Source organism: Notechis scutatus, chromosome 1, assembly GCF_049901735.1.
Source record: "Notechis scutatus isolate UNSWTSFEM ecotype Mainland chromosome 1, rNotScu1.2, whole genome shotgun sequence".
In the NCBI taxonomy this organism is placed as follows: Eukaryota; Metazoa; Chordata; class Lepidosauria; order Squamata; family Elapidae; genus Notechis; species Notechis scutatus.
Window position 1 is genome coordinate 49,022,015 of NC_142009.1, and position 19,663 is coordinate 49,041,677.

Consider the following 19,663-nt stretch of genomic DNA (forward strand, 5'->3'; position numbering starts at 1 on the left):
TCAAATGGTAGATTCAGGAAGAGAGTGTGGATTCCAATGGTTATTTAACTGTCAGTGGAATGCATTTCTATCCCCTGCAATCAGCTAGGAAGATTTGTTTTGCCAGTGATTTCATGCATTCATACGCTTTCAAAATACTTGGCATTTCTTTCCCTTTTCCTGCCTTCTCGACCGCTCACTGTGCTCACCTTGCACGTGTATAGACAAATGCAGCTAAGTGAGAACCCCACACATCTGGCTCCTGCTTGATCTTGCTTCCAAAAGCCAAGCTGTGCAATGTTGACACAGTTATGCAGCGGAGGAGCAGAACTGCTGAGTCTGGCTTAACAGCCTAGCCTTTAGACCTTGTACCTTGCATACTCAGCACCTACGAGAACCTGCAGCACAGGAGAAAAAATGTGAAGCAAATTTTGTACACACTTGCCATTTTTTAAAAAGGCCCTGGTTCATGGGTCAAATTTAGAATATTAAGCTATTGCTTCCTTCAAGACACATGTATACTCACCCACATCAAGGGATTTCCATTTTAAAAAAAATTTGCAAGTGGTTCATAATGTTTGTGAATAATCCAAGATATTTTACTCAGTAGTTGTGGGGAGCATATAAAGTTTGCTAAATATTCAAACTAAGCCAGCATATAAATTACTTGTAAAATGGGTAAAAGAAGACAGGATATTCATTCTAAGTTCCTCCTCTTCACTGGCACAAAATGACCAGCAATTATCTGATAATTCCTGATGTGGGGGAAATTGATTTTGTTGAGCGTAGTTGCATACAAGTCAAGCTACATTTCCTTGATCTTTTTGTCCTTGCACCACTTAGTAAGGAACACTGTTCTTTCCAAGATTATAAATGCAAGGTGACAATGGAAAAATGCACACCCAGTTTAGAATAGTCACTTATAACAAGCATGACAAGTTTCAGATTCCAAAATATATAATTGTAAATTAGGGTTATGTCACTCCGGATTTTGCAAAGATTGCAAAATAACTAGCTTTGTAGCAAGAGCTTGTGTTGTAGTAGTCTAACCAGCCTTGTAATAAGACCACAAAGGGGTGGGAAGCCCATCCCAATTCATTCCAGGCTTTGAAAGGTGAACTGAGAAAAAAATGGGTTCCATTTTCTTCTTATATAACATGGAGGAAATGTAAGTGCTTAACGATAACCATTATATTTGCAACAAAATGGGGGAAAACGCAGGAAGATTATAAAGCATTTAAGAGCTGATGTAGGTCTTTTTGAATTACTGGTAGTCCTCGACTTACGACAACAATTGAGCCCAAAATTTCTGTAGCTAAGTGAAAAATTTGTTAAGTGATTTTGCCCCATTTTACTTTTCCTGCTGCAGTTGTTAAGTTAGTAACACAGTTGTTAAATGAATCTGGCTTCCCCATTGACTTGGCTTGTCAGAAGATCGCACAAGGGGATCACATGATCCCAGGACACTACTACTGACATAAATGTGAGACAGTTGCCAACAGTCTGAATTTTGATTACATGACCACGGGGATGCGGCAATGGTTGTAAGTGTGGAAAATGGTCATAGGTCATTTTTTTCAGTACCATTGTTGCTTTGAACGATCTCTAAATGAATTGTTGTAATTTGAGGACTACCTGTACATGGTCTTTTAATATACTGCCTGAAACAGCTGCTGGGGCTATTTCAGCAGGGTTCCCCAAGCTCTAGCCATGCTTGTCAGCAGAGTTTGACTGACAATCTCACAGTCATCTTCATCATGCCTGTCTTTGGCATTTGTTACTTTGCACAGTCTATTAAAACACATACATTCTCAGACACTTTTCATTAGGACCAAATTGAAATGGGGAAGGTAATACTGCTTACATGGACAAAAGACGGGGGAAATACCTATAATGTATTACTTCCAATTATCCAACTTGTCAAACTGGAGAAAAATCACCAAAATAAAACACTGGAATAGTAGTGTTTGTGTATATGTAGTGAAAGAAAGAGAAGACATGTGAAAAAAGAGAAATGGAAAGTTGAATAAGTAATTGAAGGAGGATTAAGCAAGAAAAGGTTTTAAACCAAGAATGAGGAAGTTAAACTAAAAAAAAAACAAATTAGTTGGATTATCTACAAAACAAATTGCTAGTATACATGTAATGCTCAGAAAGAAAATCTGGAGTCACCATAGGATATAATTACATTAATAATAAATAATTACCCACCTATATCATTTTCTCATTTTTCTTTCTAATTTACAACCATTCTTTCAAAAATCTGATTGGGATGACCAATCTCATCTTTTCATCTGCTGGAACTTTAAGATAGCAGTCATCTATATTATTTATTGATATCCCTAACCACCATAAACCTGTACAGTTCTAATTTAAAACCAACCAAATTGCCTGTTACTACTGACAATTTTACTGTTCAGTTTAACTCCTTCCTTTCAGTTCATTCCAGGACTAGTTTCTAAGAAAGGCTCAAGTCTTAACATTGTGCACGAGGAAAAAAAATATCTATCCCAAGAGTGATTTCATTGTGGGCAGCTACAAAATTCTAATCATCACCCAACTACTTTTTTTTATTAAATTTTTATTGGTTTTTAAAACAAACATAAACAAACAAAACATAAAAACATCAGGCCATCTTCCATATATGTACATCCAGTGTGCTGGTTGGTTTACAAATTGTTTTGTGCTTCCATTTTGTAGTCTTCAATTACAATTACATTGTATATGATCTCATATTTTCAATCCAATATTAAATACATTGTTATCATTATTAATCATTTGACTATACTTTTATTCATTCATGCTTTAGAAAATAATCATATTTTACTTAATTTGTTTTGTGACAATTCATATTATCATCCCAAATCTATCCTAAAATCATTTTGTAGATATAATAAGAAAAGAATACATCTTTATATATTTAGTATTTTCTACAAGTCTACATATTTCGTTACTATACTTTATTGTCTAACCATTGATAGAATAGATCCCAAACTTTATAAAATTGTTTATCATCCTGTTCTCTAATTTCAAATGTCAATCTGCTCATTTCAGCACATTCCAATATTTTGTTAATAATTTCCTCCTGTGATGGTATTTTCTCATTTTTCCAGTTTTTAGCAAATACAATCCTAGCCGCTGTTAATACATTTACGATCAGGTATTTCAAATCTTTACTGTATATTTCAGGTAAAATTCCCAATAAAAATATCTCTGGTTTCAAGTCTATATGCTTTTTTGTCATTTTTTCCAACCACATGTGGATTTTAGTCCAGTATTTTTTAGCATCCGCACAAGTCCACCACATATGGTAATATGAGCCAGGTGTCTGATGACATTTCCAACATTTTTCGGATTTATTCTTGAACATTCTTGCTATTCTTGTTGGGGCAAAATGCCACCTGTAAAACATCTTATACAACTTTTCTTTATATGCTGTTGACATTGTCATTTTATAATTTTGAGACCACACTTTTTGCCATTTCTCTAGATCAATCCCATATCCAAAATTCTTCCCCCAAGCAATCATAGTTTCTTTAACTTGTTCTTCTTCTAGTTTAATTTCTAATAAATATCCATACAATTTTTTAATCACCTTTTCATCAGTACATCAAAATCTTATCTAAATCAGTCAGTTTATCATAGAAACCTTCTGTTTTAAAATCTTTATCATACCTTGAATGTATTTGCGCATATAAAAACCAATTCATCTTTATACCTTGTTCCTCTAGTTTTTGTATAGATTTAAGTTCACCCTTTTCATTCAATATTTCACCATATCTAACTGTTTGTTCCTTTTTGTATATTATAGGATAAGAAAATGCTTCAATAGTCGATAGCCAGACTGGAATTTTCAAATAACATTGTCTTTTAATGTTCTCCCAGTTTAACCACAGAGACTCCCGTATATAATGTCTTCTAAAGCAGGGGTCCCCAACCACGGTCCGCGGACCGTACAGTCCGTGGAACAAGTCCTACCGGGCGCTGGCTTGCTGGGAGCCACCATCTTGTTTTAATGAAAAAGTGCTTCCGGTGAGCTTTTCCGGGTACAAAGCTCACCGGAAGCACTTTTTCATCAAAACAAGATGGCGGCGCCAAGCGCTCGGTGAGCTTTTCCGGGTAGAAAGCCATTTTCATCAAAACAAGATGGCGGCGCCCAGCTGATGTCGGTACTGGGCCGCGCCATAAAAAGGTTGGGGATACCGGGCGCGCGTAAAAAGGTTGGGGATCACTGTTCTAAAATACCCGTGTTTTAGTTCCTGTATACCATAGAGAAGCATGCCACCCCAACAACAGATCATGTCCTTCTAATGTCAACAATCTAGTATTTCTTAATGGTATCCATTCCTTAACCCACATCAAATTTGTAGCTTGGTAATACAACTCCCAATTAGGCAAACCAAATCCTCCTCTTATTCTAGCATCTTGCAAAAGTTTTAACTTTATTCTCGCTTTCTTACCTTGCCATATAAATTTCAACATAATTTTATTTAAATCTTCAAAATAGTCTTTCCCAAGCCTAATTGGAATTGTTTGAAACAAATATAAAATTCTGGGTAATATATTCATCTTGATTGTTGATATTCTCCCTATTAATGACAGTTGTAAATTTTCCCACTTCGCCAAATCTAGCTCTATCTGCTGTCTAAGTTTGATATAGTTATTTTCTTTTAGTGTACTGCATCTTGCTGTCAAGTATATCCCCAAGTACTTGATCTTATTCGTGAGCTGAATTTTCAATAGATCTGCCAGTTGTTCCTTTTGTCTTGATAGCATATTCTTTGTCAAGATCTTTGTCTTATCTTTATTTATTTTCAAACCAGCCACCTTTCCATATGTCTCTATCTTTTCTATCAATTTTGATGCTGTTTCTAGTGGGTCTTCTAGTCTAGGCTATATTCAGCTTTAAATGCAACATCTGAAAAGTAGCCAAGAAACAAACTGCTCATCAGTATATAGCAAAATAATGTGCCCTGGCCTGAAGCCCCACATATATGAAGGAACCCATTTCCTGGCTATGTTGATGATTGTTGGGGGTTTTGAGCAGCTGTGTATTTTCATTTTGGTATGTGTATGTTTTTAATTTCATCATTGTCCACCACTCATAGTCATTGAGGTAGGCAGCTATATAAATTGGTTAAACCAATCAATCAATGTTATTGTTTCTATGAGCCTATAATACAGGCTGGTTGATAATTCCTTACCCATCAATTATAACTTCATTTCAGTTTTACTAGTCAATCCCACCATTTTGGGGGGTGGGGTGCCTTGGAGTCAGTCGACTGCCTGGACAAGTTCCTGGAGTTTTCTTTTCAGGAGTGGATTGCCATGGCCTCCATTCTGGGGCTGAGACAGAGTGATTGACCCTAGGTCACCCAGCTGGCTTCATGCCCAAGGCAGGACCAGGATTCAGTCTCCAGGTTTCTAGCTTTATGCCTTAATCACTATACCAAACTGGCTCTTTCAATCCCTTAACATAGTATTAATATATTATTTATACATAACCACTTCAATCTGTTCTAAGTTTCTGTTTAAAATCTTTGTTTCCTCCTCGTGTTATTGAAAATATATCTTATTCTGCAGCTTTGGTGGCAATAAGTTCAAGTACACAAATGCCTTCTGATTTTTTTTTTTCCAGGGGAAGACACACCCAGTTTCTAATAAAGTATTAGCACCTTCTTGTTTACTGCTTTCTCTTAGCATTGGGTGCACTTTCAAAATCCCAGGACTCAACACAGTATCGCATTTACAGTATTATCACAACTGTATCAAAAAACATGATACATGGTTGTGCAATTGAAATTCTCTCTCTCTCTGTATGTGTGTGTGTGTGTGTGTGTGTGTGTAGGTCTAGGTGTGTTCGGGTTTTTCCCGTGTAAAATTAAAAGTATTCTAGTGATGTTTTGGCGAGGTCCCACTCGCCATCCTCAGGCTGGTGCTTTCGGCTTCATGCCAGTGCAAGCAGTGTGTGATCGGAGCTGCCGTCTCTCTATAAATACTGGTGGGGGGGCTGGTGTGCTGGGCTAGTTGGCTGTGCTGCTGCCTCGATTGGTTGATGGAGTTGATGTTGGTATAATGGGCTGTGTGATGGCCTTGTGAGTTTTGTTGTGGAGATATCCTGGATCTTGTGCTTTAATCTCCTGGGTCGTCTGTGTTTTGATCTCTTTTCCATTAGCCTCCTATGTTGTAACGGCTTGGGTAATAGGTTGTGTGGTGACCTTGTGAGTTTTATTGCTGTGGTATCCTTGGTCTTGTGCTGTAATTTCCTGGGTCGTTTGCTGTGTTGCAACTTCTTAAGTTCCTGTGGTATAATTTCCTGAGTTTTCTGATGTGATATCCTGAGCAGGTGGCTGTGATGGAACATTCTGGGTTTTGGTCTGGCTTCGAGTTTGGGGTCTGGGTCTGTGTTCTTGGCGTGTGTCAGCTTGTTTGGTTTTGGGGTTGGGGGGGTGCGACAGCTGGCAAAGCAGCCGTGGTCCGTTTTCTGGATGGTGGTTGTCCTTCGTTTATAGGATGGGTTTGGGCCTGGGTCTGATGAGGGGATTGGCGGTGGTGTCCCATGTTGTTTTGGGTCTGGTGTTGGTTTTCGTGGCTGGGACTCGTTTGTTGGTGAGGGCTAGTCGGTGAGGGCTAGGTGTGATTATATATATGGCATTCAGCTTTGTTCGGGTATTTTCCCACGTCATAGTAGTTGTGCTTTTAAAGTTGTAGCGACGTTTCAGCAGAATCTCATCTGCCATCATCAGGCTTCTGTATGATGATGGCAGATGATATTCTGCCGAAACGTCGCTACAACTTTAAAAGCACAACTACTATGACGTGGGAAAATACTCGAACAAAGCTGAATGCCATACATGTAAGTACCAAAAACTTATGTATGTATGTATATATGTATATGTATATATATATATATATATATATATATATATATATATATATATATATATATATATATATATATATATATATATATATATATATATATATATATATATACACACACATACATACACACACACACACACATACCTAGTTGCAAATAAACATTACATTTGCATTTAGAATCTATAAAAGCAAATGTATCTCCCAGATCAACAATTAATATAGAAAATTTAGTGTTGAGGATGGGATTGTTGATATTGGAGAGCTGTTTCATAAATCCATGGGACATCCCCATTTGAAATATTGTATTTGCTTCTGATCACATCATCTTGAAGCTTTGCTTTAGTTTCTAGAACAGAGGTCTCCAAACTTGGCAACTTTTAAGATTTGTGGACTTCAACTCCCAGAATTTTCCAGCTGGCTAGAGAATTCTGAGAGTTGAAGTCCATAAGACTTAAAGTTGCCAAGTTTGGGGACCCCTCTTCTAGAAGGTCAAAAATACCTTCCTAAATGAAGACAAAAAGTCTTTGTTGGAGCTTTGCAGACTTATGGAGAACATTGGTTTTGTATATTAAAATTTGGAGATATCTAACAAAATGGACAGTAAACAGTTTCAAAATAATTTAAAGAGATGCATTATTCAGTTAATTAATATGCTTTTCATTCTTCAGCTCCCAACTCCCAGAGCATTTGAAAAATCAAGATAATCCTGGCCCCCATGCTAAACTCACAGGCACACCAAAAAAAAAAAAAAAAGGAATGGCAGGAAGACTGATGAAGAAAATAAACTCAGACACATCTTTTAAAGTTACAAATGTTATAATCAATTGCAAAGTAATAAATCAACCTGGAGGAAAATCTCTCTATGCAGTTGCTAATAATCAATACTGACTTGATGACACAAAATGGAATTGCAAAGTAAACCATTTATGTTTGTTTTCCTGAGTGTTATAAACAATAAGTCCTCCTTCAGGTTTAAACAGGTACTAAGTGACCACATATATTTCCTTGAAATGATATGGAAGTAGTTTGTCATGGCACTCTCCTGAGATTTTTTCCCCTTTATTTCTCAGTCTAATCAATAATTCTAAAATTTCTTGGTGGCATCCCAGGTACTAAGCCCCATACTGTTTAATGTTTGGATCTACCATCATCAGCTGGATTCTGACATCTGCGTAGACACCAGCTACTGTAAAGGTGACTACATTTCTGATTATATTTTGTACAGATTTATCCAATGCAATAATCTATTGAGAGTGCTGTAACTAAGTGAGACATCTAAATTTGGGTGGGATTTCAGATTCTGTGTATTTATTGCTATTGCAGATTATATTAATGGTTCTGAAGATTACATTTATTTTTAAAATGCATTGTACATGTACAAAATATTGGATCTAACCGTGCAGCCAGGTTTGAATGATCTTTTGTGTCTTGACATTCGAAATTATGAAAGCAGAGTTAAACCTAGTTATTTGGACGGAAGATAATCAGGAAATTCCAAGGCTTTAGATTAGTTGGACTAAAAAAACTTGACAAACATTCTCCTTCCAGCTAGATTGGTGCTTGAGATATTAAGATAAAATAAAACCTTGTGTATACACTCATACCAATTCTGTATTTAGCCAAACCTCCCATTTAGATAGATAATATGAACCCCACCAAAGGAATTTTAGCAAGTGAAAGAGCTGTTAAAGGGGAAGACAAAGTATTGTGCCAGTTATCAGTTATTTAACAACATTTATTTCCTTCTCAATCTTTAGTTTATAGGCAAAGGAACACCACAGCATGACTGGTTTAACAGAAACACATTGTTATCGATAGTACTGTAATCAATACAGATATACCATCTAGATCTCCCAAACAATGTTTTCAAACACAATCCCTAGGGTGCAAAAGGTTGCCTGCCTCCCTATAGCAGAGCATGTGGATTTGGAGGCTATGCTCCAGAACATTTTAATATATAAATTCAGCAACTGGAGAGAGAGAAAAATGCGGCTCACATATTTTTAAAACATGGAAATTGTCTTCACACGGTCAATTTAATGATGTAATCCAAGATCATACAAATGAATGAAAGCTCCCATTATCAGTAAGGCTACAGTTGGTTTAACATAGAAAAACAAGAATATGATCAAATACCTTATTTTAGGCACATGAAGTATTAGTACCGTTCAATCCACCAAGAGGCAATGAGATAGTGAAAGATAGAAACAATCTACATGATAATATTTGATAATTGTTCTGTAAACATAAGCCAAGAATCCCAAAATGCTACATTGATGCTGTTGAGAAATTAAAGCAGCATATTTAAATATTCTACTTAATACCCTTACATATGCAATACATGTTTCATAAAACTTTTTTAAAAATCAAGAAAAGGTGATGCAAAGTTAAAACGATTTCCCCCTTCAAGAAGTGTCAAAAAGTGCATTTATCCCCACTGTTTCCCATTAACACAACGGACTCAGTACTTGGTTCTCTCCAAAACAGGCCCCAGTTACAAATTGCTTTACATATAGCAAAAGTTTGCCCAGTGCTCATGGCTAACAGAAAGGCAAACCTTAACAAAGAGATCTGGAGCGGTAGTTCTTTCAAGTAGTCTTGAAGCATTCTGCAAAACTTTTCGGTAACACTTTTAAACACATTGTCCTGCTTTAGAAAGACGTATCTTTCTTTGACAGGCCACTCCTTCAAACACTTAAGTAGCAAAAGATAATAAAGTCATTTATCATCATTTGAGCATTTACATGTTACATATCATAGTGTGACACAGCACTTGCTCAATTGTGCATTTGTGATTAAACGCACTGCACATGATGGATATATGGCATATATATATATATATATATATATATATACACACACACACATATATATACACACACACACACACACACACACACACACACACACACACTATAACTTCTGGGGGGAAATAATGTGAAATTGTAGCAAAATAGATTCACAGAGCAATCTCACATTTATTGTACAATAGATAATTATCACAAAAACACATATCAAGCAGAATGTGTCTGCTATCACTGGTGTAATTCTAATTTAAACATCCCCTACCCATACAGTGCCAATCAGAAAAAAAGACTTGCAAAATTGGCCCCATTATTCGATATGATCAAGTTCATAAAGAAAAAAGCATCCTGTAAAGATATTTAAGATGTTCAATTTTATTTAAAATATAACTAGGAAATGACCTGGCTAATATTTCTGAAAGATTACCTGTGAAAACAGGTATGATACAACATATTCTGCCACAAAAACAAGCTGATGTATAATAAAAAACCAGGACCAAACCTGACAAATATATAAGATGCTTTCCTATTTTATCACTGTATTAATATACTCAAAAATAGTAGCTAAATTTCATGCTTTACTGAGATGATGCAGCAGTTTCTTTTCAAAGAAATAAAAATCAGAAACAGGCCATTACTGTATATTCCATTGTGTACACAAACTAACCTAAATAAAATCAGCCAGTTCATGCTAAGAAGTTAAAAAGTAAGGCTTGTAATTTTTAATGAATACAAACTAAAGCATTCAAAAATTATGAAGCTTTAGCTGTAAGACTTCTAATTTATAGTATTTTATATTTAGTTTTTTGTGTGTTCATACATACATACATGCTTGCACATTTCTAGTTCTGGCTCCGTGAATATTACATTGTCCATAGAATAGAAAAACATGAAATTTTCAAAACATTTTTTTTCAATCAGGCTAGCAACATGAGAATTATATCACACAAAAATTATTTCATGCTTGGAATGATGTATGGAAACTAATTATGAGTATTAACAAGTGGTCTTTAAACAAAATAAACACAAATGCTTTGCTTATATTTGATCATTTTAGAAGTAAAATGTAACACACCATAATGTTAACTATGTAATAGCTTTGTTTTGCAATATAAAGATGGACTGCAACACTTACCACACCTGCATTCTTTCTTTGTTGGCTTTTCTCTATGTGTTAATAGCTCTAAAAATGCTTCAGTATTGACATTAATGTCAAGTAAAAATTTGTAATCAGCCCTACTTTGCAGCTTAAAACTTTTAACTAGTGCTAGAGTAGGTTTATAAATCCACATACAAGTGACTAACAGAATTGAGATGCCCTCTTCTATTTATTTTACTAAGTATTTTGTGGAATTGCCTTTAAAATCTTCCCAATATAAGATTGAATTAGGAAGGAGTTGTCTTAGATTATGCAAACTGTCACAGTAAGAGTACTGACTGAAGGCTGTTCCGACATCACAATAACCATCATTCATAATAGTGTCCAGCAATCTAGTGCTTTCAAAATGTTTTGAACTAATTTATCCCACTGCTCCTAACTACTGGGCATATTACTTACTGTAGATGGAATACAGTTAAGAGAAAATGGATTTACTATAATTGGAATAAAGATTTTGTCTCACATGCCTTCCAGTCCCTTCTCTTACATAGCCAAAAGAAAACCCAGAAGTATTTGCTTCTCTTTTGATAAATCACTTTTTAGCTTTTCCAAAGCTGGCAAACTATGGCTAGCAGAAATTCCATCCAATCCAATCCTGTTTCTTGAATTTTTGAATACCTTGAATGTTATTTTGAAAATAAATTAAGATAATGGTTTAGGATTTGGGTGAACACTAAAGTGAAACTAATAAGCAAAACCTTATCATTAGTTGTCATGGATAGGCTGGAGAAAATGTGTGTGCCCATCAGCTCCAAGTTTGCTGCAATTCATTCCTGCTGCACCAATAAAATGTATCATGGTATCTGAGCCAGTGCTGCAGGCAGCAATCTTGTTCCATCAGCTGCTGTGAATTCACTTTGAATTGAATAGTTCAGCTAAGTAATTTTATCCAACAAAAAAAATGGCACAGTTAAGTCATAAATATGTTTACAAGTAAGAAATATATTAAAAATTTAGCAAATATATGCTGATGAATTTGATCTGTTACATTTTTCCATTTTTTTACTTAAAAATCAGATGCAATATCTCTATTCCAGTACACCATAGATAACACTGCTAAGACAGAGACCAGCTCTGGCTGTTCTAGTCCCAGCAAACTCTATTATAGAGTTTAAATTCTAAGATTTATATAATAAGGAAAGGAGAAAAGAAGTGTAAACTATTTTTGTCTTATACCTTTTACAGTCCAGGTGATATGCAAGTAATTTTCCAATTCATATTTAGTAAGCTGATTTTTGTTATGTCACAGGTCCAATACAAACATGGGATATTTGTCAATGGACATATATTTAAATTTCCATTATTAATGCTACATAGTATATTTGTTTTAAAATAGTATTCATCTAATAGGAAATGTAACCACGTTAAGTGGCTAACCTTTTGAAAAGATTCTGCCAAGTTTGGTGTCCTCTCCCAATAGTTGTAATTTTTACAAAGGTCTCTCTCTCACACACACACATACACACACAAATCAACAAACAGAACAAGAAGCTTAATACAAACTAATTTCAGGGAAAAGGGAAAATTTCATTTGAAGAATCATTTTAATTTTTAATTCAATTCATCAGGCATAAAGTTGAAACTGGTTATGTATTAACGTTGTGTCATTTAGTCTCAAGTTAACACAAACATTATGTTGTGTCAGGACGGCATGTTCTTTTCAACAGGATTTCACTGTAGTAAAAAGGACAGAATTTCAATATCTACATTTCTTTAAAACTTCTCTTTTTAATAGTCTTTTTTTTTCTTGCAATTAATTTGTACTTGAAGCCATACTTCATTCGGCATAACTTTAGAAGTTACAAAGATGATTCAAACTGTTTGTTGGGGTTAGGTTCTGCTTCTAATTTTACAGCAGGTATGCATTCTGATTTAGTCCTCCGGGTTTTGTGATGTGGAGTGTCAATAACTATTTCTGAGCAAGAAATACTAACTGAAGGGGACTTTTCGATCTTCTTTCCCGTAGCCTTTTCCACAGTCCCACAACATTGCTTCAGAGCACACTGGGTTCTGCAGGGAAGTTCACATTTACTTACACCTTCATCAGAGCTTACGATGGCAAATTCAGGCTGAATGGTTGTAGCGTGTATCCCTTCATCATGAAAAATGTTCTTAATATCTTTTGCCACTTTCATATAGGATTCTGGATCCCTACATTTGATATGAGCAGTGCCAATTATCCTGCTTCCTGCCAGCTGCCAAACATGCAATTCATGGACAGCTTCTACATCTTCCAGTTTACGGAGTTTCTCATTTAAAGAGCGAATATCAATTTGCTTAGGAACAGTTTGCAAAAGAATAAGAGCAGATTCTTTAAGCAGAGGATAAGTAGTATAGAGTAGAATGCAAACCATGATCAGACAAAGTGAAGGGTCTAAATACAGAACCCAACAAGGACCAGCTTTAGGGATTTGCTCTAGTTCCACTGGAGAAAACTGAGTGGAGTTTTTACAGTGGTCATTAACACAAACATTGATGCAATCCCCAACCTCTGGGCATGGAGTCCAGTAAGAATAAAATATTATGGCATTCACTACTACAATAACTGAACCCAAGGCATCTCCGAGAACATGAAGGAACACTCCACGCATATTGAGCTGACCACTGGTGTCTTCGTCAATCTCCATGTCTAAAGAGGTATGACTGCCAATATTTCCATTTGGTTGCAGTTCCATTTGGCTGTCTTTTACTGCATCACCTGCAAAGACAAAAGCAACAGTGTTATGCAAATATGAAATCTGTAACTGAGTTAGCAACATTATGTTAATGTAATCAGTGAAGGAGATTAATTAAAAATAGTTTTCTTAGCAGAAATCTGGATTCAGAAGTATTTAAGTTAGTATGTCTGCCTTATGGTGACATTAATGATCTCTTCAGGGTTCAAGAACAGGGAGCTTCAATTTTTCCATAACCTAGACCTATTTACAGCATGTAACAGAAGGCCCAATGTTAATGTTTTAGCAAGTAACCAAAATTATTCTCCTCTCCTTTCAAAACATTCTAATTTTAAGTGGTAAATTAAAATAAAATGTTATGCAGGACTGCTGATGCAATCTTTTTAAGTTGGACAAATGGTTCTCCTCTAGATCCTGACATTAGCTTCAGACCAAAGCTTCAAAGCAGCAATCACCAATCCAGTGCTTTCAAGATACTTTGGATCAACTACCATAATCCTCAGCCATGCTGTCAAACTGACTAATAATTAAGGGAGTCGGCTAGCAATTCTGAAGAATTCCACAATGGGAAAGGCTGGTTTATGATTCACAGCCAATCTCTTTGCTCAAGGACTCATTAGCTTTTCTACATTTATGAAACTAATTAAGGCAAAATTCTAATCATCATAGTTAGACAAATAAAAGGAAAAAAGAATATGTAGGCATATGCTAAAAGTTTTGGAGAAACAGCTGAGAAATTTGCTATTTTCAAACATCTGTTCTCTTGAGCATAATCAACAATTTACTTTCAAAAAATAAAACACCCATTGTGCATAACATATACACACAGAAAAACTATCACTGCAGATACAATAATTTATATATGCCTGAATGCATACACACATTGAAACTATCGAGGATGCAGTGGAAATTATCAGGCAAAAGGAGAGAGGATTGTTTAAGGAAAATGAAAGCTAATGCTCTCACTATTGACCATGCTAGTATATGGGTGTTCAAATCAAAACATTAGAAGAGCATCAGTTAGCGTATCCTGACCATCACTATATACTGTTAAATGCAATAACTTATACTACTGGTATTCATCACTTTTCACAGGTGAAATGCAAAATATTCTGGATTTTGGTATCAGGTTTTGCTTCCAATTACATTAATATATCCTAAACTAATTCACAATGATCCAGAAAATTATTTCCATCAATATCTCTTCTCCTTGTAAAACTTAGCATTATTTCCAGTGAATTGTCCCCCAGATGTAGTGGAAGGAAGGGAGACAAACTTTTCAGGGAAGTTTGTCAGTTTTCGACTTTATTCATGTTTGCTTTTCTAATGATTTTGAGAAGCAAGAATTCCATGGCTGGCTCCAATGGTTGAGAAAGAGAAGGAGGGGCAAATCAATTTAAAAAGCTGCAGGGAAATTAAAGTAGTCATTGTTCTCTACTCTAGCTAGTCCCCATGTGGTTAGACTGAATTATGGTGGAAAACCACCTACTATGGATTAAATAGATAGGAAGAAACTAGAGGCAGTTTCACATGTGCGCTATGCATAATTGCATATACTCATAAACCTGGCCTCTTAATGGTCAGTCCCTGAGGATATGCTAGAAATGGACTTGATCTGCTCAAGCTCCGGTCTCAGGCAAGCCTTAGTCACAGTGCCTAATTTTTTAAAAAGTGACAATTGAAGCCAATGTAAATAAAAAGAAAATTGCCAAGTGAAAGCATTACGCACAAAAGAATGCCAAAAATACTATAAGGATGAAGTAGCGTTTACTACCAAAACAAAGTCCTGAAAGAATATAGGTCATTTACATTACAGAAAGCTAACAAAAAGACAAAATGATGAAGCACCATCATCATCTGAAAAAAAATCTACACTCAGAATCTCAATGTTCTAAGCTTTCCAAAAAAAAAGGTTTATTTGAATATCAGACAACAGACTAAATTTAATTTGTTTCACATCAAATAATACTGTCCAAATACAGCACATGCTGACTATAGTAAAACAAAAATGCAAAACATCAGGAAAATTTGCACTCAGTGATTTTTTTTCCAGAGAACCAACATCTTGGGGAAGGAACTATATAAAACTGCAGATTCAACAGGAGAATGAAAATTGCCTTTTTGCCCACACTTTCAGTGACATTCTAAATTTGGATCAGCAGCATTCTGTAGGCAAAAAATAAGCAATTGTTTTCATGCTGAAAAACAAAAAGGACAAAACAGCCATTATATCAAGAGAGACCATTGTCTGTGTGTTGTATTACAAAATGGTTTTAAGAGTAGTTATGTTGCAGATGCTGATGAGAAAAATGCTATTGGCTCAATGGTTCCAGCAATGTAACCGGTGGAACTTGAATCATCTCCCACTCATTTCATTAAACTGACTCCACCTCTGTAATGATTTTTACAACTCCCAATGGTAGAGATCAAGAGTTTATGGTGCTGAAAACAGAAATTATATAATGTATTAATCTACCAGGAATGCTGTACATATGTGCTTCTAGCTAAAGATGTGTGCCTAAAACTTTCAAGCTTTAACAGCCACTACAGCAGGGGTGTCAAACTCAGGGCTTCATGTGACGTATTGGGACTTTTTTCCCCTTCACTAAACCGGGCAGGGCCAGCACATGACACATCCGGCCTGCAGGCCATGAGTTTGACACCCCTGCACTACAGGAACTTCTTAAGGAGACATGTTTATTCTTAGAACCAAAACTCTGTGAATAGGGAGACATGGTAGACAAACTACCATGTTGACAAAGTTATCTTCAGTCTAAGTGTCATCACAATGAACTATTGCCAGGGATCATTTATGCCTCACTAGTAATCTGAAAAACCTAGATTAAATAATCTGGGTTACCCATAAATACCATAATTCTGAAAAGCATTTCCAGCATCATCATCCAAAAATAGAACTAGTTTTTAAATTGGGGGGGGGGAGAGAAGGAGAGGCAAATACAGCTGCAAAATCACACTGCCAAAATCGATCTTATTGCATAAATCAGCCAACAATGATCCCAAGGCCAAATGCAAACTTGTAAGAAAAGCAGTTGCTTACATAAAATAACACTTATGCCAAGAGATGAACAATGGCAATAAATCCTACCAACCAATCTGCTTCAGAAATGATCTCAGAACTCTGATTAAATTATGAATAAATCAACATTTCTAAATTAAAACTAAATTACAATTATTCTAACTATAGAATATTGCCAGAGGGATTAATTTCCATGACAGGGAATAAGTTCCTCATCTGTAATGTAGCTAGCCCTTAAAGGAACAATTCTGCACTTACATATATTTATATATTTATATTCTGCCTTTGATTCAGAAGATGGAAGTGGCATACACACCAGTTGCATTTCCTATTTTTCTCAAAACCCACTCTGTGAAGTATGTTGGCCTAAGAGGACAGCAACCTTCCTAAACCCATCCAATGAATTTTCATGGCAGAGGGTGGAGTAGAAATTAAGAGCAAGCACACAACACTAGCTCTCAAATAATCCATATAATTTTGTCCAAAAATGTAGATGACATGATGATTAAATCTCTAATGACAGCAGACTTAAACTGATTAAATCAGAATAAAGGCTGCAGAAAACTTATTGGTGTCCTGCGCTGATGGCTTCTCAATATTTCATGTTGGTAAAAAAAAAAACCTATAGACTACATAATTGGATAAAGAATGACAAATATTCTGTGTATGCTCAGAGAGAGCTACATACCAGATCTACCATGACAGCTGGTGTCTATGTATAATATACTTTCTAATATAATTAAGTTCTATGTCAAATTTTGCTGCTGTAAAAAAAAAATCAACCAATTAGAGCCAACATTACATAAAGTCTGCCAGTTATTGAGATACATGGAAGAAAAGTGCAAAAGAGGAACACTGAAGAAATTTTCTTCTATACAAGGCACATTAACTATTTTAATTACTTTAAATTCCCTACAACACAGGAAAGTTATCTAAAACCTGAGTATTTGTTTTTGTGTTTTAGTGAAACTGGGGTTCATGAAGTTTTGTTCTTGAATAATTCATGGGACCATTCCCCATATTCTGGGTTTTCTGAATTCCCTCGGATTATAGTAAAATGAAGTACAAGAAGCCTTCTCTTTAGGGCCCAATGAAGAATCCTGGAAAGGCCTATTTAAGGTGGTAAGATCTAGGAAATGTAGTGAACAAATGACATTAATATAACACATTAGAGGGGAAAAGTTGCAATCTCCCAAAGCGAAAGATGCTCAAAAGTGTCTGCTGGGGCATGATGAGGTAACAGTAACCATGGCAGTGGGTTGCCAAGACAGTAAATTAGGGTCAGCATGGCACAATCTCAGAGGAAAGGCAGATCAGCAAAGGATCAAATCTCTTGCCACTGATCGGCCCAAGGGGAAATCACAAATCCACTTTGGGTCAGGAGGGCTTGGGGTGTAGGGCAAGACGGAATTCAAGCCCAGGGTTTTTTCACAGGCTTAAAAAAAAGCCCTTTCTGGTGCATGCTCGGATCTCGGTACCTCTGGACACCATCGGATCAGGGCGGAAGCCCCTCCGCAGCCCACCCCACCTTCCTCAGCTCACCCAGCTTCTCCAGGCTGACTCCATTGGAGCTGTTGAAATTGTCCACCAGGGTGTTGGTCTCCTCTTCTTTATGTAGGTCGTCGGGAGGCGGCTCCGCCTTGCCGGCCCGGGCACCGCTCCGCCGGTGGCTTCCCCCTCCGTTCCCGCCATGGGAATGGCCGTGGCCGCCGGCGCCGTGCTGGTGGAAGAGGCAGAGCCCCAGGACGTTGATGAGCAGCCCGGCGGCTCCGACGCCGATGACCACCAAGGGCTGCTCGATCTCATGGGGCTCGGTGAAGCGCTCGATGGCTTCCAGAAAGATGGTGAAGCAGAGGGCGGTCAGGAAGACGGCGTTGACCAGGGCGCCCATCACCTCGGCCCGCACCCAACCGAAGGTGTTCTTCTTGGTGGCGCGGGTGCGCTGGGCGAAGCGCACGGCCACCAGGGCCACCACCAGAGCCATCACGTCGGAGAGCATGTGGAAGGAGTCCGAGAGCATGGCCAGCGACGACGTCAGCCGGCTCACCACCACCTCCACCACGAAGAAGCCGAAAGTCAGCGCCAGCATGCACATCAGGCGGACCCGCCGCCGGCCGTGCCGTCGCGGAACCGGCCACTCGCCCGGACTCTCCACGCCCATGCTGCCGGCCTGCGGAGCCACTCAGCCGCTTCGCAAAGGCGCCGCTGCCGCAACCCAAACCCGCGAGGGAAGAGGAGCGGGGAAAGCAACGCCTCTCGTCAGAGGCAGCCGCCGGGGAAATCGCCCCTCTCGACGCGGCTAGCCTCCGCGGTAATTCTCCCCCCGGTGCCGGGGCTTCTGCTCTCCCGCGGGCCAAAAGGGTTGTTGTGATCGTCACTATCAACGAACCATCTCTCTGAGCCGCCGCGCTGTCTCCCTTCTATATATCGCCCGCGTTCCAAGAAGCGGCAGCAACCACCCCGCCGCTCTTTGCAGACGGTTTGAAACTAAACTTTGCACCCGAACCCCCTAACACTCCTTTCCACACGGAACCCCGGAGCCACCCGCCGCTAGGCTCCGCCTCTCTGGATCTTCCTCATTGGCTACGACCCCGGCAACCGGGCGGCATCGCTCACACCTCCCGACGGGATTGGCCTCTCGATAAACCATCCGCCGAGCTTCCAGGCGGCTTTCCTATTGGCCTGCCTTACCTCAGGCTTTTCGTAGGTCCCGCCTAAAAGGCGGGGCGATCGTTTTCATTGGAAGAGATGCTCGATGGCGATGTGTAGCATCCTATCAATCTCCCTCTTCGGAGCCGCCCCCGAAAGAGTTATTTTTCTCGGGACTGGTGCAAAAGGTGGTGGCGGGTATCGAGGGGAACGTTTCCTTTTTTTCTCCTCCCGCCCTTCCACCCCCCCCCAACCAGTCCACCCTTCGCCCTGGTTTTCCACACGCCCCGCCAAGCGGAGGCGGCCGTTTCTTTTACAGAAACTGCTTGGCACCCGGCCCGAACTTCTCCTTTTCCCTGGGTGACACTGACAGCTCTCCCCCACCTCCGCGTCTTGCCACCGCACCGTGACGTGGAATAAGACGAGGGAAGGGCAGCTGGAATGGGAGCGGGGGCGGCCAGGACGAGTTGAAACC

The 19,663-nt window shown here is 38.2% G+C and overlaps 1 protein-coding gene across 1 annotated transcript; it reads right to left on the reverse strand.

The window, feature by feature from the left end:
- Positions 1-8,583: 8,583 nt before the first annotated feature.
- On the reverse strand, positions 8,584-19,107 carry SLC30A1 (solute carrier family 30 member 1). Its single transcript, XM_026683057.2, has 2 exons — positions 18,082-19,107; positions 8,584-13,525 (listed from the first exon to the last, which is right to left on the reverse strand). The coding sequence occupies exons 1-2, from the start codon at positions 18,698-18,700 to the stop codon at positions 12,627-12,629; spliced, it is 1,518 nt and encodes a 505-aa protein (XP_026538842.1). The 5' UTR covers positions 18,701-19,107; the 3' UTR covers positions 8,584-12,626.
- Between the last annotated feature and the right edge of the window lie 556 nt (positions 19,108-19,663).